The sequence below is a fragment of the Salvelinus fontinalis genome, unplaced genomic scaffold (genome assembly GCF_029448725.1).
Source record: "Salvelinus fontinalis isolate EN_2023a unplaced genomic scaffold, ASM2944872v1 scaffold_1215, whole genome shotgun sequence".
Classification (NCBI taxonomy): Eukaryota; Metazoa; Chordata; class Actinopteri; order Salmoniformes; family Salmonidae; genus Salvelinus; species Salvelinus fontinalis.
In genome coordinates this window covers 1-27,522 of record NW_026601424.1, presented here as the reverse complement: position 1 = coordinate 27,522, position 27,522 = coordinate 1, and the positions used below count along the sequence as shown (strand labels likewise).

At 45.8% G+C, this 27,522-nt stretch overlaps 2 protein-coding genes across 2 annotated transcripts; one reads left to right on the top strand and one right to left on the bottom strand.

Annotated features, from left to right (window-relative positions):
- Positions 1–6: 6 nt before the first annotated feature.
- Positions 7–4,651, top strand: LOC129848835 (guanine nucleotide-binding protein G(I)/G(S)/G(O) subunit gamma-13-like). Its single transcript, XM_055915924.1, has 3 exons — positions 7–139; positions 1,772–1,869; positions 3,562–4,651. Exons 2-3 carry the CDS (start codon positions 1,772–1,774, stop codon positions 3,665–3,667), a joined length of 204 nt encoding a protein of 67 aa, XP_055771899.1. The 5' UTR covers positions 7–139; the 3' UTR covers positions 3,668–4,651.
- A 111-nt stretch (positions 4,652–4,762) lies between these two features.
- Positions 4,763–26,351, bottom strand: LOC129848832 (chromosome transmission fidelity protein 18 homolog). The gene is made up of 5 exons (XM_055915919.1): positions 26,199–26,351; positions 25,928–26,072; positions 25,093–25,212; positions 8,261–8,327; positions 4,763–4,884 (listed from the first exon to the last, which is right to left on the bottom strand). Exons 1-5 carry the CDS (start codon positions 26,345–26,347, stop codon positions 4,763–4,765), a joined length of 603 nt encoding a protein of 200 aa, XP_055771894.1. The 5' UTR covers positions 26,348–26,351.
- Positions 26,352–27,522: the final 1,171 nt, after the last annotated feature.

The window sequence follows — 27,522 nt, the reverse complement described above, 5'->3', positions numbered from 1 at the left end:
TTACCTCCACTGTACTGTTTTCGGTAGTTTGAGGGGGGTAAATCGCGTGTCGTCTGTCTGGGAACATAAGGCTAACCAGCGCTGCAGCTCATCTGGATCAGAACCTCACGACTAGAACCACCAGGTCTCCGGTAAAACGGTAAGAAACACCACAGAACCTCCCCGGCGCTCCTTCCGTGATGAATCTGTTAACAGTCTCGTAGCAGCATCATTCGGTCTGTAACCGTCTATACGGCCTATATCATGTCAATCCCTTTAGATGGGCCAGCTGTAATGTAAACATTGGCTGTAGTGTACAAATTCCTGAAAACTAAAATGAGCTTGTTTTTTGGTCTTTAATATAATGTTAGGCATTAAGGTTAAACAGTGGTTAGGGTTTAACAATCATATTTGATGACTTTGTGGCGGTGTTGGCGAGTGACCACTGCAGATCTGCCTCCAGAACAACATTCATAAGGGACAACGCGAAAGCTACAGAGCAGCGCCAACGGTTCTACCGTTTTATAACGTGTATTTATTAAAGGGGTTTTTATCAGCATAATGCCATCTCTGGATATTGACGCCATTTCTATTCTCTAGATAAACTCCCGAGGTTCAGCTATTTTCTTTGTTGATCGCGATAATGTGTTATTTCAGGCCAGGATGAGATTATTGGTTTATTTAAATAGGGCAGATGAAAACACGGAGACAGCTGCGTCACTCTAACGCTCTCTGGCTTTGTTGTCTCGACATGACATTTTACATTAAACGTTATCTGTTAAAACGGGGGATTTAACGTTGTGTTCTCTGTAAAAAAAAAAATCGGGGGATTTACCGGAACTGAAGAACAGAACGACTTGTTTTCTTCAGTGAAACGGCAGCTAGTGGTGATGAGCGCGGAGACCGGGAGAACAGAGAATCAGTGACGTCTATAATCATTTTACACTATAAAAAAATTATTATATATAAACACAATCATAGACTTATATAAATATATAACCCCATTTAATCAGAAGTACACTGTATTCGTATTGAGTGTCTATATGTATATATGATCATAGCTGAGCTATGTAATACATCTGTTACTGGTGGGGCTGCTCAGCAAAAGGACCTAATAAAAGGCACATGACCCAGTTATTCAGTCTCTCTCTCACACACACACACACACACACACACACACACGGACACACACACACACACACACACACACACACACACACACACACACACACACACACACACACACACACACACACACACACACACACACACACACACACGTACGTTCTGGTCATATAGGAGCCTGTCTGGTAGCAGAGTGTAGACTATATATAGATATGTCTGGTAGCAGAGTGTAGACTATGTATAGATATGTCTGGTAGCAGAGTGTAGACTATGTATAGATATGTCTGGTAGCAGAGTGTAGACTATATATAGATATGTCTGGTAGCAGAGTGTAGACTATGTATAGATATGTCTGGTAGCAGAGTGTAGACTATGTATAGATATGTCTGGTAGCAGAGTGTAGACTATATATAGATATGTCTGGTAGCAGAGTGTAGACTATGTATAGATATGTCTGGTAGCAGAGTGTAGACTATGTATAGATATGTCTGGTAGCAGAGTGTAGACTATGTATAGATATGTCTGGTAGCAGAGTGTAATGTGTGTACTATGTAATGTGTGTATATTGTAATGTGTGTATATTGTAATGTGTGTATTATGTAATGTGTGCTATGTAATGTGTGTACTATGTAATGTGTACTATGTAATGTGTGTATAATGTGTGTAGATGGAGGACTTGGACCTTCCCCAGATGAAGAGAGAGGTGGAGAGTCTTCAGTACCAGCTGGCCATCAACAGAGAGAAATCCTCCATCACTGTTACTGAGTAGGTAGTGTCCTTCTGTGTCCTTCTGGTCTCTATCCCAGTGTCCTTCTGGTCTCTATCCCAGTGTCCTTCTGGTCTATCCCAGTGTCCTTCTGGTCTCTACCCCAGTGTCCTTCTGGTCTCTACCCCAGTGTCTAGTCCTTCTGGTCTCTACCCCAGTGTCTAGTCCTTCTGGTCTCTACCCCAGTGTCCTTCTGGTCTCTACCCCAGTGTCCTTCTGGTCTCTATCCCAGTGTCCTTCTGGTCTCTATCCCAGTGTCCTTCTGGTCTCTACCCCAGTGTCCTTCTGGTCTCTACCCCAGTGTCCTCCTGGTCTCTATCCCAGTGTCCTTCTGGTCTCTATCCCAGTGTCCTTCTGGTCTCTACCCCAGTGTCCTCCTGGTCTCTACCCCAGTGTCCTTCTGGTCTCTACCCCAGTGTCCTGGTCTCTATCCCAGTGTCCTTCTGGTCTCTACCCCAGTGTCCTTCTGGTCTCTACCCCAGTGTCCTGGTCTCTATCCTAGTGTCCTTCTGGTCTCTATCCCAGTGTCCTTCTGGTCTCTATCCCAGTGTCCTTCTGGTCTCTACCCCAGTGTCCTGGTCTCTATCCCAGTGTCCTTCTGGTCTCTACCCCAGTGTCCTTCTGGTCTCTACCCCAGTGTCCTTCTGGTCTCTATCCCAGTGTCATTCTGGTCTCTATCCCAGTGGCCTTCTGGTCTCTACCCCAGTGTCTAGTCCTTCTGGTCTCTACCCCAGTGTCCTTCTGGTCTCTATCCCAGTGTCTAGTCCTTCTGGTCTCTATCCCAGTGTCTAGTCCTTCTGGTCTCTATCCCAGTGTCCTTCTGGTCTCTACCCCAGTGTCCTTCTGGTCTCTATCCCAGTGTCCTGGTCTCTATCCCAGTGTCTAGTCCTTCTGGTCTCTATCCCAGTGTCCTTCTGGTCTCTACCCCAGTGTCTAGTCCTTCTGGTCTCTATCCCAGTGTCCTTCTGGTCTCTACCTCAGTGTCCTTCTGGTCTCTATCCCAGTGTCCTTCTGGTCTCTACCCCAGTGTCTAGTCCTTCTGGTCTCTACCCCAGTGTCTAGTCCTTCTGGTCTCTACCCCAGTGTCCTTCTGGTCTCTATCCCAGTGTCTAGTCCTTCTAGTCTCTACCCCAGTGTCTAGTCCTTCTGGTCTCTATCCCAGTGTCCTTCTGGTCTCTATCCCAGTGTCTAGTCCTTCTAGTCTCTACCCCAGTGTCTAGTCCTTCTGGTCTATCCCAGTGTCTAGTCCTTCTGGTCTCTACCCCAGTGCCTAGTCCTTCTGGTCTCTACCCCAGTGTCCTGGTCTCTATCCCAGTGTCCTTCTGGTCTCTATTCCAGTGTCTAGTCCTTCTGGTCTCTATCCCAGTGTCTAGTCCTTCTGGTCTCTATCCCAGTGTCCTTCTGGTCTCTATCCCAGTGTCCTTCTGGTCTCTACCCCAGTGTCCTTCTGGTCTCTACCCCAGTGTCTAGTCCTTCTGGTCTCTAGCAACCTTGTCTACATCCGGGATTCAAACCCATCGTGGGTTTTTAAAGGCAAATGTTTCCGCGTTCGGGGAGATCCTATTCACGGTAAACGCTGTCGGCCCAATCAGAACCTTTAAAAACACCTAGATCCTTAACCTGAGACCGGATTGAATCCCAGTGGATCGAGGGGTGTGGTCTAACAGGGTGTGTGTGTGTTCTCTTGGCAGGCTGGTGAAATGGATCGAGGGGTGTGTGTGTGACGACCCATTCCTGAACCCAGAGCTGATGAGGGCCAACCCCTGGGTGGAGAAAGGCAAATGTGTGATCCTCTAACGGACACACACACACGGATACACACACACACACACACACACGGATACACACACACACACACACCGACACAGACACACATTGAGAAACACACACGGATACACACACCAAGTTGTCCCGTCCTATTTATTTGTCCATGTCTATGGTTTTAGTTGAAAGTCGCCCCCTTCCTGTGAGCAACATGTCCTACATTGAAAGTAGTCCCCTTCCTGTGAGCAACATGTCCTACATTGAAAGTAGTCCCCTTCCTGTGAGCAACATGTCCTACATTGAAAGTAGTCCCCTTCCTGTCAGCAACATGTCCTACATTGAAAGTAGTCCCCTTCCTGTCAGCAACATGTCCTACATTGAAAGTAGTCCCCTTCCTGTGAGCAACATGTCCTACATTGAAAGTAGTCCCCTTCCTGTCAGCAACATGTCCTACATTGAAAGTAGTCCCCTTCCTGTCAGCAACATGTCCTACATTGAAAGTAGTCCCCTTCCTGTCAGCAACATGTCCTACATTGAAAGTAGTCCCCTTCCTGTGAGCAACATGTCCTACATTGAAAGTAGTCCCCTTCCTGTCAGCAACATGTCCTACATTGAAAGTAGTCCCCTTCCTGTCAGCAACATGTCCTACATTGAAAGTAGTCCCCTTCCTGTCAGCAACATGTCCTACATTGAAAGTAGTCCCCTTCCTGTCAGCAACATGTCCTACATTGAAAGTAGTCCCCTTCCTGTCAGCAACATGTCCTACATTGAAAGCAGCTTTGCAGAGTTCATCTCAGAGCTTTGTTAAAGAACGAGATAGAAGTTTGTTGTTAACTGAATCACACTTTTTATTGGCTTTTTTCCACTGTCAATCAGAATACACTGTTTTTATTGGATGTTTCCACTGTCAATCAGAATACACCATTTTTATTGGCTGTTTCCACTGTCAATCAGAATACACTGTTTTTATTGGCTGTTTCCACTGTCAATCAAACATAATAAAGAGGTGGTTTGACAGATTGACTCGTGATAATTTATTGACTAACATTCTAACGTGTATGAGATGGAGTGTGTGTGTACGGTGTGTGTGTGTGTGTGTGTGTGTGTGTGTGTGTGTGTGTGTGTGAGTTATAGCAGTTCTCTGATGTAGATGTTGCGTCGCACGGCGTTGGACACGCCCTCGTTGAAACGGAACCACACGTCACTGTTGCCAACCGCTGTCCCCATGGCAACCTCCACACACACCTCACCTAGTGACAGAAAGAGACAGTTTACAGTTAAAACACACACAGATACACAGCCTCTACACATTCATATGAACAACGTTCCCTCTATGGGGCGACGCGCAGTAGCCCCCAGACTGAGACAGTAGTATCAGCCCCCAGACTGAGACAGTAATATCAGCCCCCCAGACTGAGACAGTAATATCAGCCCCCAGACTGAGACAGTAATATCAGCCCCCAGACTGAGACAGTAATATCAGCCCCCAGACTGAGACAGTAATATCAGCCCCCAGACTGAGACAGTAATATCAGCCCCCCAGACTGAGACAGTAATATCAGCCCCCAGACTGAGACAGTAATATCAGCCCCCAGACTGAGACAGTAGTATCAGCCCCCAGACAGTAATATCAGCCCCCAGACTGAGACAGTAATATCAGCCCCCAGACTGAGACAGTAATATCAGCCCCCCAGACTGAGACAGTAGTATCAGCCCCCAGACTGAGACAGTAATATCAGCCCCCAGACTGAGACAGTAATATCAGCCCCCCAGACTGAGACAGTAGTATCAGCCCCCAGACTGAGACAGTAATATCAGCCCCCAGACTGAGACAGTAATATCAGCCCCCAGACTGAGACAGTAGTATCAGCCCCCCAGACTGAGACAGTAATATCAGCCCCCCAGACTGAGACAGTAGTATCAGCCCCCCAGACTGAGACAGTAGTATCAGCCCCCAGACTGAGACAGTAGTATCAGCCCCCCAGACTGAGACAGTAGTATCAGCCCCCAGACTGAGACAGTAGTATCAGCCCCCAGACTGAGACAGTAGTATCAGCCCCCCAGACTGAGACAGTAATATCAGCCCCCAGACTGAGACAGTAATATCAGCCCCCCCAGACTGAGACAGTAATATCAGCCCCCAGACTGAGACAGTAATATCAGCCCCCAGACTGAGACAGTAATATCAGCCCCCCAGACTGAGACAGTAGTATCAGCCCCCAGACTGAGACAGTAGTATCAGCCCCCAGACTGAGACAGTAATATCAGCCCCCAGACTGAGACAGTAATATCAGCCCCCAGACTGAGACAGTAATATCAGCCCCCAGACTGAGACAGTAATATCAGCCCCCAGACTGAGACAGTAGTATCAGCCCCCAGACTGAGACAGTAGTATCAGCCCCCAGACTGAGACAGTAATATCAGCCCCCAGACTGAGACAGTAATATCAGCCCCCCAGACTGAGACAGTAATATCAGCCCCCAGACTGAGACAGTAGTATCAGCCCCCCAGACTGAGACAGTAATATCAGCCCCCAGACTGAGACAGTAATATCAGCCCCCAGACTGAGACAGTAATATCAGCCCCCCAGACTGAGACAGTAATATCAGCCCCCAGACTGAGAAAGTAATATCAGCCCCCCAGACTGAGACAGTAATATCAGCCCCCCAGACTGAGACAGTAATATCAGCCCCCAGACTGAGACAGTAATATCAGCCCCCAGACTGAGACAGTAGTATCAGCCCCCAGACTGAGACAGTAATATCAGCCCCCCAGACTGAGACAGTAATATCAGCCCCCAGACTGAGACAGTAATATCAGCCCCCCAGACTGAGACAGTAATATCAGCCCCCCAGACTGAGACAGTAGTATCAGCCCCCAGACTGAGACAGTAATATCAGCCCCCCAGACTGAGACAGTAGTATCAGCCCCCAGACTGAGACAGTAGTATCAGCCCCCAGACTGAGACAGTAATATCAGCCCCCCAGACTGAGACAGTAATATCAGCCCCCAGACTGAGACAGTAATATCAGCCCCCCAGACTGAGACAGTAATATCAGCCCCCAGACTGAGACAGTAGTATCAGCCCCCCAGACTGAGACAGTAATATCAGCCCCCAGACTGAGACAGTAGTATCAGCCCCCCAGACTGAGACAGTAATATCAGCCCCCAGACTGAGACAGTAGTATCAGCCCCCCAGACTGAGACAGTAGTATCAGCCCCCAGACTGAGACAGTAATATCAGCCCCCAGACTGAGACAGTAGTATCAGCCCCCCAGACTGAGACAGTAATATCAGCCCCCCAGACTGAGACAGTAATATCAGCCCCCCAGACTGAGACAGTAATATCAGCCCCCCAGACTGAGACAGTAGTATCAGCCCCCAGACTGAGACAGTAATATCAGCCCCCCAGACTGAGACAGTAGTATCAGCCCCCCAGACTGAGACAGTAATATCAGCCCCCAGACTGAGACAGTAGTATCAGCCCCCAGACTGAGACAGTAATATCAGCCCCCAGACTGAGACAGTAATATCAGCCCCCAGACTGAGACAGTAATATCAGCCCCCAGACTGAGACAGTAATATCAGCCCCCCAGACTGAGACAGTAATATCAGCCCCCAGACTGAGACAGTAGTATCAGCCCCCAGACTGAGACAATAATATCAGCCCCCAGACTGAGACAGTAATATCAGCCCCCAGACTGAGACAGTAATATCAGCCCCCAGACTGAGACAGTAGTATCAGCCCCCAGACTGAGACAGTAATATCAGCCCCCAGACTGAGACAGTAATATCAGCCCCCAGACTGAGACAGTAATATCAGCCCCCAGACTGAGACAGTAATATCAGCCCCCAGACTGAGACAGTAATATCAGCCCCCCAGACTGAGACAGTAATATCAGCCCCCAGACTGAGACAGTAGTATCAGCCCCCAGACTGAGACAGTAATATCAGCCCCCCAGACTGAGACAGTAGTATCAGCCCCCAGACTGAGACAGTAGTATCAGCCCCCAGACTGAGACAGTAGTATCAGCCCCCAGACTGAGACAGTAATATCAGCCCCCCAGACTGAGACAGTAGTATCAGCCCCCAGACTGAGACAGTAATATCAGCCCCCAGACTGAGACAGTAATATCAGCCCCCCAGACTGAGACAGTAGTATCAGCCCCCAGACTGAGACAGTAGTATCAGCCCCCAGACTGAGACAGTAATATCAGCCCCCAGACTGAGACAGTAGTATCAGCCCCCAGACTGAGACAGTAGTATCAGCCCCCAGACTGAGACAGTAGTATCAGCCCCCAGACTGAGACAGTAATATCAGCCCCCCAGACTGAGACAGTAGTATCAGCCCCCAGACTGAGACAGTAATATCAGCCCCCAGACTGAGACAGTAATATCAGCCCCCCAGACTGAGACAGTAGTATCAGCCCCCAGACTGAGACAGTAGTATCAGCCCCCAGACTGAGACAGTAATATCAGCCCCCAGACTGAGACAGTAGTATCAGCCCCCAGACTGAGACAGTAGTATCAGCCCCCAGACTGACAGACGTTAAATGTAATGTTCCCTGAATCAGAGATGCTACGTTAAATGTTCCCTGTACATTCTTATGAACACACTGTAGTTACCTGTAGCGGAGACCACCTGTGGTTTCTCCTTAGGGGCGACGGCTCGGCCAAAGAAATCCACCTCCGGCTGCAGAACACAACATTTTAGTAATTTAGCAGCGTCCTTATCCAGAGCCACAAATACTGTCATTAACCTGGTTTCAGAGTCTAATACACACCACCTGTCATTAACCTGGTTTCAGAGTCTAATACACACCACCTGTCATTAACCTGGTTTCAGAGTCTAATACACACCATCTGTTATTAACCTGGTTTCAGAGTCTAATACACACCACCTGTTATTAACCTGGTTTCAGAGTCTAATACACACCATCTGTCATTAACCTGGTTTCAGAGTCTAATACACACCACCTGTCATTAACCTGGTTTCAGAGTCTAATACACACCATCTGTCATTAACCTGGTTTCAGAGTCTAATACACACCACCTGTCATTAACCTGGTTTCAGAGTCTAATACACACCACCTGTTATTAACCTGGTTTCAGAGTCTAATACACACCACCTGTTATTAACCTGGTTTCAGAGTCTAATACACACCACCTGTCATTAACCTGGTTTCAGAGTCTAATACACACCACCTGTCATTAACCTGGTTTCAGAGTCTAATACACACCACCTGTCATTAACCTGGTTTCAGAGTCTAATACACACCACCTGTCATTAACCTGGTTTCAGAGTCTAATACACACCACCTGTCATTAACCTGGTTTCAGAGTCTAATACACACCACCTGTCATTAACCTGGTTTCAGAGTCTAATACACACCACCTGTCATTAACCTGGTTTCAGAGTCTAATACACACCACCTGTCATTAACCTGGTTTCAGAGTCTAATACACACCATCTGTTATTAACCTGGTTTCAGAGTCTAATACACACCATCTGTCATTAACCTGGTTTCAGAGTCTAATACACACCATCTGTTATTAACCTGGTTTCAGAGTCTAATACACACCATCTGTCATTAACCTGGTTTCAGAGTCTAATACACACCACCTGTCATTAACCTGGTTTCAGAGTCTAATACACACCACCTGTCATTAACCTGGTTTCAGTCTAATACACACCATCTGTCATTAACCTGGTTTCAGAGTCTAATACACACCACCTGTTATTAACCTGGTTTCAGTCTAATACACACCATCTGTCATTAACCTGGTTTCAGAGTCTAATACACACCACCTGTCATTAACCTGGTTTCAGAGTCTAATACACACCACCTGTCATTAACCTGGTTTCAGAGTCTAATACACACCACCTGTCATTAACCTGGTTTCAGAGTCTAATACACACCACCTGTCATTAACCTGGTTTCAGAGTCTAATACACACCATCTGTTATTAACCTGGTTTCAGAGTCTAATACACACCATCTGTCATTAACCTGGTTTCAGAGTCTAATACACACCATCTGTTATTAACCTGGTTTCAGAGTCTAATACACACCATCTGTCATTAACCTGGTTTCAGAGTCTAATACACACCACCTGTCATTAACCTGGTTTCAGAGTCTAATACACACCACCTGTCATTAACCTGGTTTCAGTCTAATACACACCATCTGTCATTAACCTGGTTTCAGAGTCTAATACACACCACCTGTCATTAACCTGGTTTCAGAGTCTAATACACACCACCTGTTATTAACCTGGTTTCAGAGTCTAATACACACCATCTGTCATTAACCTGGTTTCAGAGTCTAATACACACCATCTGTTATTAACCTGGTTTCAGAGTCTAATACACACCATCTGTCATTAACCTGGTTTCAGAGTCTAATACACACCATCTGTCATTAACCTGGTTTCAGAGTCTAATACACACCATCTGTCATTAACCTGGTTTCAGTCTAATACACACCATCTGCCATTAACCTGGTTTCAGAGTCTAATACACACCACCTGTCATTAACCTGGTTTCAGAGTGTAATACACACCATCTGTCATTAACCTGGTTTCAGAGTCTAATACACACCATCTGTCATTAACCTGGTTTCAGAGTCTAATACACACCACCTGTCATTAACCTGGTTTCAGAGTGTAATACACACCACCTGTCATTAACCTGGTTTCAGAGTCTAATACACACCATCTGTCATTAACCTGGTTTCAGAGTCTAATACACACCATCTGTCTTTAACCTGGTTTCAGAGTCTAATACACACCATCTGTCTTTAACCTGGTTTCAGAGTCTAATACACACCACCTGTCATTAACCTGGTTTCAGAGTCTAATACACACCATCTGTCATTAACCTGGTTTCAGAGTCTAATACACACCATCTGTCATTAACCTGGTTTCAGTCTAATACACACCATCTGCCATTAACCTGGTTTCAGAGTCTAATACACACCACCTGTCATTAACCTGGTTTCAGAGTCTAATACACACCATCTGTTATTAACCTGGTTTCAGAGTCTAATACACACCACCTGTCATTAACCTGGTTTCAGAGTCTAATACACACCACCTGTCATTAACCTGGTTTCAGAGTCTAATACACACCATCTGTTATTAACCTGGTTTCAGAGTCTAATACACACCATCTGTCATTAACCTGGTTTCAGAGTCTATTACACACCATCTGTCATTAACCTGGTTTCAGTCTAATACACACCATCTGCCATTAACCTGGTTTCAGAGTCTAATACACACCACCTGTCATTAACCTGGTTTCAGAGTGTAATACACACCATCTGTCATTAACCTGGTTTCAGAGTCTAATACACACCATCTGTCTTTAACCTGGTTTCAGAGTCTAATACACACCATCTGTCATTAACCTGGTTTCAGTCTAATACACACCATCTGCCATTAATCTGCCATTAACCTGGTTTCAGAGTCTAATACACACCATCTGTCATTAACCTGGTTTCAGTCTAATACACACCATCTGCCATTAACCTGGTTTCAGAGTCTAATACACACCACCTGTCATTAACCTGGTTTCAGAGTCTAATACACACCATCTGTTATTAACCTGGTTTCAGAGTCTAATACACACCACCTGTCATTAACCTGGTTTCAGAGTCTAATACACACCACCTGTCATTAACCTGGTTTCAGAGTCTAATACACACCATCTGTTATTAACCTGGTTTCAGAGTCTAATACACACCATCTGTTATTAACCTGGTTTCAGAGTCTACTACACACCATCTGTCATTAACCTGGTTTCAGAGTCTAATACACACCACCTGTCATTAACCTGGTTTCAGAGTCTAATACACACCATCTGTCATTAACCTGGTTTCAGAGTCTAATACACACCATCTGTCATTAACCTGGTTTCAGTCTAATACACACCACCTGTCATTAACCTGGTTTCAGAGTCTAATACACACCACCTGTCATTAACCTGGTTTCAGAGTCTAATACACACCATCTGTCATTAACCTGGTTTCAGAGTCTAATACACACCATCTGTCATTAACCTGGTTTCAGAGTCTAATACACACCATCTGTCATTAACCTGGTTTCAGAGTCTAATACACACCACCTGTCATTAACCTGGTTTCAGAGTCTAATACACACCACCTGTCATTAACCTGGTTTCAGAGTCTAATACACACCATCTGTTATTAACCTGGTTTCAGAGTCTAATACACACCATCTGTCATTAACCTGGTTTCAGAGTCTAATACACACCATCTGTCATTAACCTGGTTTCAGAGTGTAATACACACCACCTGTCATTAACCTGGTTTCAGAGTCTAATACACACCATCTGTCATTAACCTGGTTTCAGAGTCTAATACACACCACCTGTCATTAACCTGGTTTCAGAGTCTACTACACACCATCTGTCATTAACCTGGTTTCAGAGACTAATACACACCATCTGTCATTAACCTGGTTTCAGAGTCTAATACACACCATCTGTCATTAACCTGGTTTCAGAGTCTAATACACACCATCTGTCATTAACCTGGTTTCAGAGTCTAATACACACCATCTGTTATTAACCTGGTTTCAGAGTCTAATACACACCACCTGTCATTAACCTGGTTTCAGAGTCTAATACACACCACCTGTCATTAACCTGGTTTCAGAGTCTAATACACACCATCTGTTATTAACCTGGTTTCAGAGTCTAATACACACCATCTGTTATTAACCTGGTTTCAGAGTCTACTACACACCATCTGTCATTAACCTGGTTTCAGAGTCTAATACACACCACCTGTCATTAACCTGGTTTCAGAGTCTAATACACACCATCTGTCATTAACCTGGTTTCAGAGTCTAATACACACCATCTGTCATTAACCTGGTTTCAGTCTAATACACACCACCTGTCATTAACCTGGTTTCAGAGTCTAATACACACCACCTGTCATTAACCTGGTTTCAGAGTCTAATACACACCATCTGTCATTAACCTGGTTTCAGAGTCTAATACACACCATCTGTCATTAACCTGGTTTCAGAGTCTAATACACACCATCTGTCATTAACCTGGTTTCAGAGTCTAATACACACCACCTGTCATTAACCTGGTTTCAGAGTCTAATACACACCACCTGTCATTAACCTGGTTTCAGAGTCTAATACACACCATCTGTCATTAACCTGGTTTCAGAGTCTAATACACACCATCTGTCATTAACCTGGTTTCAGAGTCTAATACACACCACCTGTCATTAACCTGGTTTCAGAGTCTAATACACACCATCTGTTATTAACCTGGTTTCAGAGTCTAATACACACCATCTGTCATTAACCTGGTTTCAGAGTCTAATACACACCACCTGTCATTAACCTGGTTTCAGAGTCTAATACACACCATCTGTTATTAACCTGGTTTCAGAGTCTAATACACACCATCTGTCATTAACCTGGTTTCAGAGTCTAATACACACCATCTGTCATTAACCTGGTTTCAGAGTGTAATACACACCACCTGTCATTAACCTGGTTTCAGAGTCTAATACACACCATCTGTCATTAACCTGGTTTCAGAGTCTAATACACACCACCTGTCATTAACCTGGTTTCAGAGTCTACTACACACCATCTGTCATTAACCTGGTTTCAGAGTCTAATACACACCATCTGTCATTAACCTGGTTTCAGAGTCTAATACACACCATCTGTCATTAACCTGGTTTCAGAGTCTAATACACACCATCTGTCATTAACCTGGTTTCAGAGTCTAATACACACCATCTGTCATTAACCTGGTTTCAGAGTCTAATACACACCACCTGTCATTAACCTGGTTTCAGAGTCTAATACACACCACCTGTTATTAACCTGGTTTCAGAGTCTAATACACACCATCTGTCATTAACCTGGTTTCAGAGTCTAATACACACCACCTGTCATTAACCTGGTTTCAGAGTCTAATACACACCATCTGTCATTAACCTGGTTTCAGAGTCTAATACACACCACCTGTCATTAACCTGGTTTCAGAGTCTAATACACACCATCTGTTATTAACCTGGTTTCAGAGTCTAATACACACCATCTGTCATTAACCTGGTTTCAGAGTCTAATACACACCACCTGTCATTAACCTGGTTTCAGAGTCTAATACACACCATCTGTCATTAACCTGGTTTCAGGGTCTAATACACACCATCTGTCATTAACCTGGTTTCAGAGTTTAATACACACCACCTGTCATTAACCTGGTTTCAGTCTAATACACACCACCTGTCATTAACCTGGTTTCAGAGTCTAATACACACCACCTGTCATTAACCTGGTTTCAGAGTCTAATACACACCATCTGTTATTAACCTGGTTTCAGAGTCTAATACACACCATCTGTCATTAACCTGGTTTCAGAGTCTAATACACACCATCTGTCATTAACCTGGTTTCAGAGTCTAATACACACCACCTGTCATTAACCTGGTTTCAGAGTCTAATACACACCACCTGTCATTAACCTGGTTTCAGAGTCTAATACACACCATCTGTCATTAACCTGGTTTCAGAGTCTAATACACACCACCTGTCATTAACCTGGTTTCAGAGTCTAATACACACCACATGTCATTAACCTGGTTTCAGAGTCTAATACACACCATCTGTTATTAACCTGGTTTCAGAGTCTAATACACACCACCTGTCATTAACCTGGTTTCAGAGTCTAATACACACCACCTGTCATTAACCTGGTTTCAGAGTCTAATACACACCACCTGTCATTAACCTGGTTTCAGAGTCTAATACACACCACCTGTCATTAACCTGGTTTCAGAGTCTAATACACACCATCTGTTATTAACCTGGTTTCAGAGTCTAATACACACCACCTGTTATTAACCTGGTTTCAGAGTCTAATACACACCACCTGTTATTAACCTGGTTTCAGAGTCTAATACACACCATCTGTCATTAACCTGGTTTCAAAGCTCCTGGGATCTGGCCTCATCTCTCTCTCTCTCCATCCCTCCATCTTTCTCTCAGTCTCTCCCTCTCTCTCTCTCTCTCTATCCCTCCATCTTTCTCTCAGTCTCTCCCTCTCTCTCTCTCTCTCCATCCCTCCATCTTTCTCTCCCTCCCTCCCGCCCGCCCTCTCTCCATCCCTCCATCTTTCTCTCAGTCTCTCCCTCCCTCCCTCTCTCTCTATCCCTCCATCTTTCTCTCAGTCTCTCCCTCTCTCTCTCTCTCTCCATCCCTCCATCTTTCTCTCCCTCCCTCCCGCCCGCCCTCTCTCCATCCCTCCATCTTTCTCTCAGTCTCTCCCTCCCTCCCTCTCTCTCCATCCCTCCATCTTTCTCTCAGTCTCTCCCTCCCTCCCTCTCTCTCCATCCCTCCATCTTTCTCTCCCTCCCTCCCTCTCTCTCTCTCTCTCTCCATCCCTCCATCTTTCTCTGTCTCTCCCTCCCTCCCTCTCTCTCCATCCCTCCATCTTTCTCTCAGTCTCTCTCTCCCTCCCTCTCTCTCTCCATCCCTCCATCTTTCTCTCAGTCTCTCCCTCCCTCTCTCTCTCCATCCCTCCATCTTTCTCTCCCTCCCTCCCGCCCGCCCTCTCTTTCTCTCTCTCCATCTTTCTCTCGACTATTTGCATTGGCCCCTCCCCCACACCGCTGCTACTCTCTGTTGTCATCATCTATGCATAGTCACTTTAATAATAACTACCTACATGTACATACTACCTCAACTAACCAATGCCCCAGCACATTGACTCTGTACCGGTACCCCCTGTATATAGTCTCCACATTGACTCTGTACCGGTACCCCCTGTATATAGCCTCCACATTGACTCTCTACCGGTACCCCCCCTGTATATAGCCTCCACATTGACTCTGTACCGGTACCCCCTGTATATAGCCTCCACATTGACTCTGTACCGGTACCCCCTGTATATAGCCTCCACATTGACTCTGTACCGGTACCCCCTGTATATAGCCTCCACATTGACTCTACCGGTACCCCCTGTATATAGCCTCCACATTGACTCTACCGGTACCCCCCCCCCTGTATATAGTCTCCACATTGACTCTACCGGTACCCCCCCTGTATATAGCCTCCACATTGACTCTACCGGTACCCCCTGTATATAGCCTCCACATTGACTCTACCGGTACCCCCTGTATATAGCCTCCACATTGACTCTACCGGTACCCCCTGTATATAGCCTCCACATTGACTCTACCGGTACCCCCCCCCCTGTATATAGCCTCCACATTGACTCTACCGGTACCCCCTGTATATAGCCTCCACATTGACTCTACCGGTACCCCCCCCCCTGTATATAGCCTCCACATTGACTCTACCGGTACCCCCCCTGTATATAGTCTCCACATTGACTCTACCGGTACCCCCTGTATATAGCCTCCACATTGACTCTGTACCGGTACCCCCTGTATATAGCCTCCACATTGACTCTGTACCGGTACCCCCTGTATATAGCCTCCACATTGACTCTGTACCGGTACCCCCTGTATATAGCCTCCACATTGACTCTACCGGTACCCCCCCCTGTATATAGCCTCCACATTGACTCTGTACCGGTACCCCCTGTATATAGCCTCCACATTGACTCTGTACCGGTACCCCCTGTATATAGCCTCCACATTGACTCTGTACCGGTACCCCCTGTATATAGCCTCCACATTGACTCTGTACCGGTACCCCCTGTATATAGCCTCCACATTGACTCTGTACCGGTACCCCCTGTATATAGCCTCCACATTGACTCTGTACCGGTACCCCCTGTATATAGCCTCCACATTGACTCTGTACCGGTACCCCCTGTATATAGCCTCCACATTGACTCTGTACCGGTACCCCCTGTATATAGCCTCCACATTGACTCTGTACCGGTACCCCCTGTATACAGCCTCCACATTGACTCTGTACCGTAACACCCTGTATATAGCCTCCACATTGACTCTGTACCGGTACCCCCTGTATATAGCCTCCACATTGACTCTGTACCGTAACACCCTGTATATAGCCTCCACATTGACTCTGTACCGTAACACCCTGTATATAGCCTCCACATTGACTCTGTACCGGTACCCCCTGTATATAGCCTCCACATTGACTCTGTACCGGTACCCCCTGTATATAACCTCCACATTGACTCTGTACCGGTACCCCCTGTATATAGCCTCCACATTGACTCTGTACCGTAATACCCTGTATATAGCCTCCACACTGACTCTGTACCGTAATACCCTGTATATAGCCTCCACATTGACTCTGTACCGGTACCCCACCTGTATATAGCCTCCACATTGACTCTGTACCGGTACCCCCTGTATATAGCCTCCACATTGACTCTGTACCGGTACCCCCTGTATATAGCCTCCACATTGACTCTACCGGTACCCCCTGTATATAGCCTCCACATTGACTCTGTACCGGTACCCCCTGTATATAGCCTCCACATTGACTCTGTACCGGTACACCCTGTATATAGCCTCCACATTGACTCTACCGGTACCCCCTGTATATAGCCTCCACATTGACTCTGTACCGGTACCCCCTGTATATAGCCTCCACATTGACTCTGTACCGGTACCCCCTGTATATAGTCTCCACATTGACTCTACCGGTACCCCCTGTATATAGTCTCCACATTGACTCTGTACCGGTACCCCCTGTATATAGTCTCCACATTGACTCTACCGGTACCCCCTGTATATAGTCTCCACATTGACTCTGTACCGGTACCCCCTGTATATAGTCTCCACATTGACTCTACCGGTACCCCCTGTATATAGTCTCCACATTGACTCTACCGGTACCCCCTGTATATAGTCTCCACATTGACTCTGTACCGGTACCCCCTGTATATAGTCTCCACATTGACTCTACCGGTACCCCCTGTATATAGTCTCCACATTGACTCTGTACCGGTACCCCCTGTATATAGTCTCCACATTGACTCTACCGGTACCCCACCTGTATATAGCCTCCACATTGACTCTGTACCGGTACCTCCTGTATATAGTCTCCACATTGTCTCTGTACCGGTACCCCCTGTATATAGCCTCCACATTGACTCTGTACCGGTACCCCCTGTATATAGCCTCCACATTGACTCTGTACCGGTACCCCCCTGTATATAGCCTCCACATTGACTCTGTACCGGTACCCCCTGTATATAGCCTCCACATTGACTCTGTACTGGTACCCCCTGTATATAGCCTCCACATTGACTCTGTACCGGTACCCCCTGTATACAGCCTCCACATTGACTCTACCGGTACCCCCTGTATACAGCCTCCACATTGACTCTGTACCGGTACCCCCTGTATATAGCCTCCACATTGACTCTGTACCGGTACCCCCTGTATACAGCCTCCACATTGACTCTGTACCGGTACCCCCTGTATATAGCCTCCACATTGACTCTACCGGTACCCCCCCCCCCCCCCCCTGTATATAGCCTCCACATTGACTCTGTACCGGTACCCCCTGTATATAGCCTCCACATTGACTCTGTACCGGTGCCTCCTGTATATAGCCTCCACATTGACTCTGTACCGGTACCCCCTGTATATAGCCTCCACATTGACTCTGTACCGGTGCCCCCTGTATATAGCCTCCACATTGACTCTGTACCGGTACCCCCTGTATATAGCCTCCACACTGACTCTGTACCGGTACCCCCTGTATATAGCCTCCACATTGACTCTGTACCGGTACCCCCTGTATATAGCCTCCACACTGACTCTGTACCGGTACCCCCTGTATATAGCCTCCACATTGACTCTGTACCGGTACCCCCTGTATATAGCCTCCACATTGACTCTGTACCGGTACCCCGCTGGTCACGACACCGCTGGTTCTGCTCACACTGCCCAACCCTGTGCTTTGACCTCTTTCTCCCCTCTCTCTCCAGATGAAATCTCGCGTCTTGTGACGGCCGGCCGCCCAACAACCTGCCCGCTTGACCCTATCCCCTCCTCTCTCCTCCAGACCATTTCCGGAGACCTTCTACCTTACCTCACCTCGCTCATCAACTCATCCTTGACCGCTGGCTACGTCCCTTCCGTCTTCAAGAGAGCGAGAGTTGCACCCCTTCTGAAAAAACCTACACTCGATCCCTCCGATGTCAACAACTACAGACCAGTATCCCTTCTTTCTTTTCTCTCCAAAACTCTTGAACGTGCCGTCCTTGGCCAGCTCTCCTGCTATCTCTCTCAGAATGACCTTCTTGATCCAAATCAGTCAGGTTTCAAGACTAGTCACTCAACTGAGACTGCTCTTCTCTGTATCACGGAGGCGCTCCGCACTGCTAAAGCTAACTCTCTCTCCTCTGCTCTCATCCTTCTAGACCTATCGGCTGCCTTCGATACTGTGAACCATCAGATCCTCCTCTCCACCCTCTCCGAGTTGGGCATCTCCGGCGCGGCCCACGCTTGGATTGCGTCCTACCTGACAGGTCGCTCCTACCAGGTGGCGTGGCGAGAATCTGTCTCCTCACCACGCGCTCTCACCACTGGTGTCCCCCAGGGCTCTGTTCTAGGCCCTCTCCTATTCTCGCTATACACCAAGTCACTTGGCTCTGTCATAACCTCACATGGTCTCTCCTATCATTGCTATGCAGACGACACACAATTAATCTTCTCCTTTCCCCCTTCTGATGACCAGGTGGCGAATCGCATCTCTGCATGTCTGGCAGACATATCAGTGTGGATGACGGATCACCACCTCAAGCTGAACCTCGGCAAGACGGAGCTGCTCTTCCTCCCGGGGAAGGACTGTCCGTTCCATGATCTCGCCATCACGGTTGACAACTCCATTGTGTCCTCCTCCCAGAGCGCTAAGAACCTTGGCGTGATCCTGGACAACACCCTGTCGTTCTCCACCAACATCAAGGCGGTGGCCCGTTCCTGTAGGTTCATGCTCTACAACATCCGCAGAGTACGACCCTGCCTCACACAGGAAGCGGCGCAGGTCCTAATCCAGGCACTTGTCATCTCCCGTCTGGATTACTGCAACTCGCTGTTGGCTGGGCTCCCTGCCTGTGCCATTAAACCCCTACAACTCATCCAGAACGCCGCAGCCCGGCTGGTGTTCAACCTTCCCAAGTTCTCTCACGTCACCCCGCTCCTCCGCTCTCTCCACTGGCTTCCAGTTGAAGCTCGCATCCGCTACAAGACCATGGTGCTTGCCTACGGAGCTGTGAGGGGAACGGCACCTCAGTACCTTCAGGCTCTGATCAGGCCCTACACCCAAACAAGGGCACTGCGTTCATCCACCTCTGGCCTGCTCGCCTCCCTACCACTGAGGAAGTACAGTTCCCGCTCAGCCCAGTCAAAACTGTTCGCTGCTCTGGCACCCCAATGGTGGAACAAACTCCCTCACGACGCCAGGACAGCGGAGTCAATCACCACCTTCCGGAGACACCTGAAACCCCACCTCTTCAAGGAATACCTAGGATAAAGCAATCCTTCTGCCCCCCCCCCCCCCCCCCCCCCTTAAAAGATCTAGATGCACTATTGTAAAGTGGCTGTTCCACTGGATGTCATAAGGTGAATGCACCAATTTGTAAGTCGCTCTGGATAAGAGCGTCTGCTAAATGACTTAAATGTAAATGTAATGTAAATGTACCCCCTGTATATAGCCTCCACATTGACTCTGTACCGGTACCCCCTGTATATAGCCTCCACACTGACTCTGTACCGGTACCCCCTGTATATAGCCTCCACACTGACTCTGTACCGGTACCCCCTGTATATAGCCTCCACATTGACTCTGTACCGGTACCCCCTGTATATAGCCTCCACATTGACTCTGTACCGGTACCCCCTGTATATAGCCTCCACATTGACTCTGTACCGGTACCCCCTGTATATAGTCTCCACATTGACTCTACCGGTACCCCCTGTATATAGCCTCCACATTGACTCTGTACCGGTGCCCCCTGTATATAGCCTCCACATTGACTCTATACCGGTACCCCCCTGTATATAGCCTCCACATTGACTCTGTACCGGTACCCCCTGTATATAGCCTCCACATTGACTCTGTACCGGTACCACCTGTATATAGCCTCCACATTGACTCTGTACCGGTACACCCTGTATATAGCCTCCACGTTGACTCTGTACCGGTACCCCCTGTATATAGCCTCCACATTGACTCTATACCAGTACCCCCTGTATATAGCCTCCACATTGACTCTGTACCGGTACCCCCTGTATATAGCCTCCACATTGACTCAGTACCGGTACCCCCTGTATATAGCCTCCACATTGTTATTTTACTGCTGATCTTTAATTACTTGTTACTTTTATCTCTTATACTTATCAGGATTTTTTTTAAACTGCACTGTTGGTTCGGGCTGTAAATCAGCGTTTCACTGTGAGGTACCTGTCACTAATAAAATTTGGCACATGTCACTAATAAAATTGGATTTGATCTAGGATATAACTGTCCATATAATCTGATTCATTCTGATCTAGGATCAGATCCATATTATCTGATTCATTCTGATCTAGGATCAGATCCATATAATCTGATTCATTCTGATCTAGGATCAGATCCATATAATCTGATTCATTCTGATCTAGGATCAGATCCATATTATCTGATTCATTCTGATCTAGGATCAGATCCATATAATCTGATTCATTCTGATCTAGGATCAGATCCATATAATCTGATTCATTCTGATCTAGGATCAGATCCATATAATCTGATTCATTCTGATCTAGGATCAGATCCATATAATCTGATTCATTCTGATCTAGGATCAGATCCATATTATCTGATTCATTCTGATCTAGGATCAGATCCATATAATCTGATTCATTCTGATCTAGAATCAGATCCATATAATCTGATTCATTCTGATCTAGGATCAGATCCATATAATCTGATTCATTCTGATCTAGGATCAGATCCATATAATCTGATTCATTCTGATCTAGGATCAGATCCATATAATCTGATTCATTCTGATCTAGGATCAGATCCATATAATCTGATTCATTCTGATCTAGGATCAGATCCATATAATATGATACATTCTGATCTAAGATCAGATCCGCCCCCGTGCATATTATCTGATTCATTCTGATCTAGGATCTGATGTAAAAGGACAATTACTCTGAGATGCTGTGTGAATCCTCTATTCAAATAGAGGTGTGTGAATACTGTGTGTGTGAATACCGGTAATCCTCTTTTCAAAAAAAGGTGTGTGAATACTGGTAATCCTCTATTCAAATAGAGGTGTGTGAATACTGGTAATCCTCTATTCAAATAGAGGTGTGTGAATACTGGTAATCCTCTATTCAAATAGAGATGTGTGAATACTGGTAATCCTCTATTCAAATAGAGGTGTGTGAATACTGGTAATCCTCTATTCAAATAGAGGTGTGTGAATACCGGTAATCCTCTTTTCAAATAGAGGTGTGTGAATACCGGTAATCCTCTTTTCAAATAGAGCTGTGTGAATACTGGTAATCCTCTTTTCAAATAGAGGTGTGTGAATACCGGTAATCCTCTTTTCAAATAGAGCTGTGTGAATACTGGTAATCCTCTTTTCAAATAGAGGTGTGTGAATACTGGTAATCCTCTATTCAAATAGAGGTGTGTGAATACTGGTAATCCTCTATTCAAATAGAGGTGTGTGAATACTGGTAATCCTCTATTCAAATAGAGGTGTGTGAATACTGGTAATCCTCTATTCAAATAGAGGTGTGTGAATACTGGTAATCCTCTATTCAAATAGAGGTGTGTGAATACTGGTAATCCTCTATTCAAATAGAGGGTTGTGAATACTGGTAATCCTCTATTCAAATAGAGGTGTGTGAATACCGGTAATCCTCTTTTCAAATAGAGGTGTGTGAATACTGGTAATCCTCTATTCAAATAGAGGTGTGTGAATACTGGTAATCCTCTATTCAAATAGAGGTGTGTGAATACCGGTAATCCTCTATTCAAATAGAGGTGTGTGAATACTGGCAATCCTCTATTCAAATAGAGGTGTGTGAATACTGTGTGTGTGAATACTGGTAATCCTCTATTCAAATAGAGGTGTGTGAATACTGGTATTTCTCTATTCAAATAGAGGTGTGTGAATACTGGTATTTCTCTATTCAAATAGAGGTGTGTGAATACTGTGTGTGTGAATACTGGTAATCCTCTATTCAAAAAGAGGTGTGCGAATACTGGTAATCCTTTTATCAAATAGAGGTGTGTGAATACTGTGTGTGTGAATACTGGTACTCCTCTATTCAAATAGAGGAGTGAAAACCGGTAATCCTCTTTTCAAATAGAGGTGTGAATACAGGTAATCCTCTTTTCAAATAGAGGTGTGAATACTGCAAATCCTCTATTCACATAGAGGTGTGTGAATACTATGTGTGTGAATACCGGTAATCCTCTATTCAAATAGAGGTGTGTGAATACTGGTAATCCTCTATTCAAATAGAGGTGTGTGAATACTGGTAATCCTCTATTCAAATAGAGGTGTGTGAATACTGGTAATCCTCTATTCAAATAGAGGTGTGTGAATACTGGTAATCCTCTATTCAAATAGAGGTGTGTGAATACTGGTAATCCTCTATTAAAATAGAGGTGTGTGAATACTGGTAATCCTCTATTAAAATAGAGGTGTGTGAATACTGGTAATCCTCTATTAAAATAGAGGTGTGTGAATACTGGTAATCCTCTATTAAAATAGAGGTGTGTGAATACTGGTAATCCTCTATTAAAATAGAGGTGTGTGAATACTGGTAATCCTCTATTAAAATAGAGGTGTGTGAATACTGGTAATCCTCTATTCAAATAGAGATGTGTGAATACTGGTAATCCTCTTTTCAAATAGAGATGTGTGAATACTGTGTGTGTGAATACTGGTAATCCTCTATTCAAATAGAGGTGTGTGAATACTGGTAATCCTCTATTCAAATAGAGGTGTGTGAATACTGTGTGTGTGAATACTGGTAATCCTCTATTAAAATAGAGGTGTGTGAATACTGGTAATCCTCTATTCAAATAGTGGTGTGTGAATACTGTGTGTGTGAATACCGGTAATACTCTATTCAAATAGAGGTGTGTGAATACTGGTAATCCTCTTCAAACAGAGGTGTGAATACTGTGTGTGTGAATACTGGTAATCCTCTTTTCAAATAGAGGTGTGTGAATACTGGTAATCCTCTTTTCAAATAGAGGTGTGTGAATACTGTGTGTGTGAATACTGGTAATCCCCTTCAAATAGAGGTGTGTGAATACTGGTAATCCTCTTTTCAAATAGAGGTGTGTGAATACTGGTAATCCTCTTTTCAAATAGAGGTGTGTGAATACTGTGTGTGTGAATACTGGTAATCCTCTATTCAAATAGAGGTGTGTAAATACTGGTAATCCTCTATTCAAATAGAGGTGTGTGAATACTGGTAATCCTCTATTCAAATAGAGGTGTGTGAATACTGGTAATCCTCTTTTCAAATAGAGGTGTGTGAATACTGTGTGTGAATACTGGTAATCCTCTATTCAAATAGAGGTGTGTGAATACTGGTAATCCTCTATTCAAATAGAGGTGTGTGAATACTGGTAATCCTCTATTCAAATAGAGGTGTGTGAATACTGGTAATCCTCTATTCAAATAGAGGTGTGTGAATACTGGTAATCCTCTATTCAAATAGAGGTGTGTGAATACTGGTAATCCTCTATTCAAATAGAGGTGTGTGAATACTGTGTGTGTGAATACTGGTAATCCTCTATTAAAATAGAGGTGTGTGAATACTGGTAATCCTCTATTCAAATAGTGGTGTGTGAATACTGTGTGTGTGAATACTGGTAATCCTCTATTCAAATAGAGGTGTGTGAATACTGGTAATCCTCTATTCAAATAGAGGTGTGTGAATACTGGTAATCCTCTATTCAAATAGAGGTGTGTGAATACTGTGTGTGTGAATACTGGTAATCCTCTATTCAAATAGAGGTGTGTGAATACTGGTAATCCTCTATTCAAATAGAGGTGTGTGAATACTGGTAATCCTCTATTCAAATAGAGATGTGTGAATACTGGTAATCCTCTATTCAAATAGAGGTGTGTGAATACTGTGTGTGTGAATACTGGTAATCCTCTTCAAACAGAGGTGTGAATACTGTGTGTGTGAATACTGGTAATCCTCTTCAAACAGAGGTGTGAATACTGTGTGTGTGAATACTGGTAATCCTCTTCAAACAGAGGTGTGAATACTGTGTGTGTGAATACTGGTAATCCTCTTCAAACAGAGGTGTGAATACTGTGTGTGTGAATACTGGTAATCCTCTTCAAACAGAGGTGTGAATACTGTGTGTGTGAATACTGGTAATCCTCTATTCAAATAGAGGTGTGTGAATACTGTGTGTGTGAATACTGGTAATCCTCTTCAAACAGAGGTGTGAATACTGTGTTCTCACCCTGATCTCGACTACAGTGTTCCTCAGGATGTTCTCCAGCCTCTGTTGGTGGTTCCTGACGGACGATGTCACCGATGACGTCACTGCCTTAGGCTGTTTCTCCTTCTCCTCCTGCTGCTTCTGAAACACACACACACACACACACACACACACACACACACACACACACACACACACACACACACACCACACACACACACACACACACACACACACACACACACACCACACACACTTTAAAGACATGAATTAGAATTAGAATTAAGTTAACTATTAAGGTTAGGAGCTAGAGTTAGTTGTAGGGTTAGGGTTAGGATTAGGGAAAATAGGATTTTGAATGGGACTGAATTGTATGTCCCCACAAGGTTAGCTGTACAAGACTGTGTGTGTGTGTGTGTGACCCTGTGTGTGTGTCTGACCTTGTGTGTGTGTGTGTGTGTGTGTGTGTGTGTGTGTGTGTGTGTGTGTGTGTGAGACCCTGTGTGTGTGTGTCTGACCGTGTGTGTGTGTGTGTCTGACCCTGTGTGTGTGTGTGTCTGACCCTGTGTGTGTGTGTGTGTGTGTGTGTGTGTGTCTGACCCTGTGTGTGTGTGTGTGTGTGTCTGACCGTGTGTGTGTGTGTGTGTGTGTGTGTGTGTGTGTGTCTGACCCTGTGTGTGTGTGTGTCTGACCGTGTGTGTGTGTGTGTCTGACCCTGTGTGTGTGTGTGTGTGTGTGTGTGTCTGACCCTGTGTGTGTGTGTGTGTGTGTGTGTGTGTGTCTGACCCTGTGTGTGTGTGTGTGTCTGACCTTGTGTGTGTGTGTGTGTGTGTGTGCGTGTGCGTGTGTGTCTGACCGTGTGTGGGTTGCGTAGCAGCATCAGTGATTCTGCTCTCCTCATCCTCTCCTGGTCCATCTCTCTGCTGATCGTCTGTTTGGTCTGGTAGGTCAGCTGTCTGTGGGGGGGCAAGCCTGGGAAACAGACCACCTGCTCTACACGCCTACACACACACACACACACACATTACACACCTAGTCTACATCCTGGGCAATGGGCCAGGCTCCAATGTGTGTGTGTTCTAGGTGTGTGTGTGTGTGTGTGCGTGTGTGTGTGTGGGGGGACTCACGGCTCCAGAACGTAGGCATATTGTCCGTCGGGCGTCCTGTCCTGTCTGTAGGAGAGGTTGTAGGAGATCATGGTGTGAATCAGATCCACCAGCTGCTGTTTCTCTCTATCGCTGAACAGCTGGGGGTTCACCTGGACACACAGGAACATGTTATTATAGACACATCCTGTTATTCATCACCTAACCCCCCCTGAACAGCTGGGGGTTCACCTGGACACACAGGAACATGTTATTATAGACACATCCTGTTATTCATCACCTAACCCCCCCTGAACAGCTGGGGGTTCACCTGGACACACAGGAACATGTTATTATAGACACATCCTGTTATTCATCACCTAACCCCCCCTGAACAGCTGGGGGTTCACCTGGACACACAGGAACATGTTATTATAGACACATCCTGTTATTCATCACCTAACCCCCCCTGAACAGCTGGGGGTTCACCTGGACACACAGGAACATGTTATTATAGACACATCCTGTTATTCATCACCTAACCCCCCCTGAACAGCTGGGGGTTCACCTGGACACACAGGAACATGTTATTATAGACACATCCTGTTATTCATCACCTAACCCCCCCTGAACAGCTGGGGGTTCACCTGGACACACAGGAACATGTTATTATAGACACATCCTGTTATTCATCACCTAACCCCCCCCTGAACAGCTGGGGGTTCACCTGGACACACAGGAACATGTTATTATAGACACATCCTGTTATTCATCACCTAACCCCCCCCTGAACAGCTGGGGGTTCACCTGGACACACAGGAACATGTTATTATAGACACATCCTGTTATTCATCACCTAACCCCCCCTGAACAGCTGGGGGTTCACCTGGACACACAGGAACATGTTATTATAGACACATCCTGTTATTCATCACCTAACCCCCCCCTGAACAGCTGGGGGTTCACCTGGACACACAGGAACATGTTATTATAGACACATCCTGTTACTCATCACCTAACCCCCCCCCCCTGAACAGCTGGGGGTTCACCTGGACACACAGGAACATGTTATTATAGACACATCCTGTTATTCATCACCTAACCCCCCCTGAACAGCTGGGGGTTCACCTGGACACACAGGAACATGTTATTATAGACACATCCTGTTACTCATCACCTAACCCCCCCCCCCTGAACAGCTGGGGGTTCACCTGGACACACAGGAACATGTTATTATAGACACATCCTGTTATTCATCACCTAACCCCCCCTGAACAGCTGGGGGTTCACCTGGACACACAGGAACATGTTATTATAGACACATCCTGTTATTCATCACCTAACCCCCCCTGAACAGCTGGGGGTT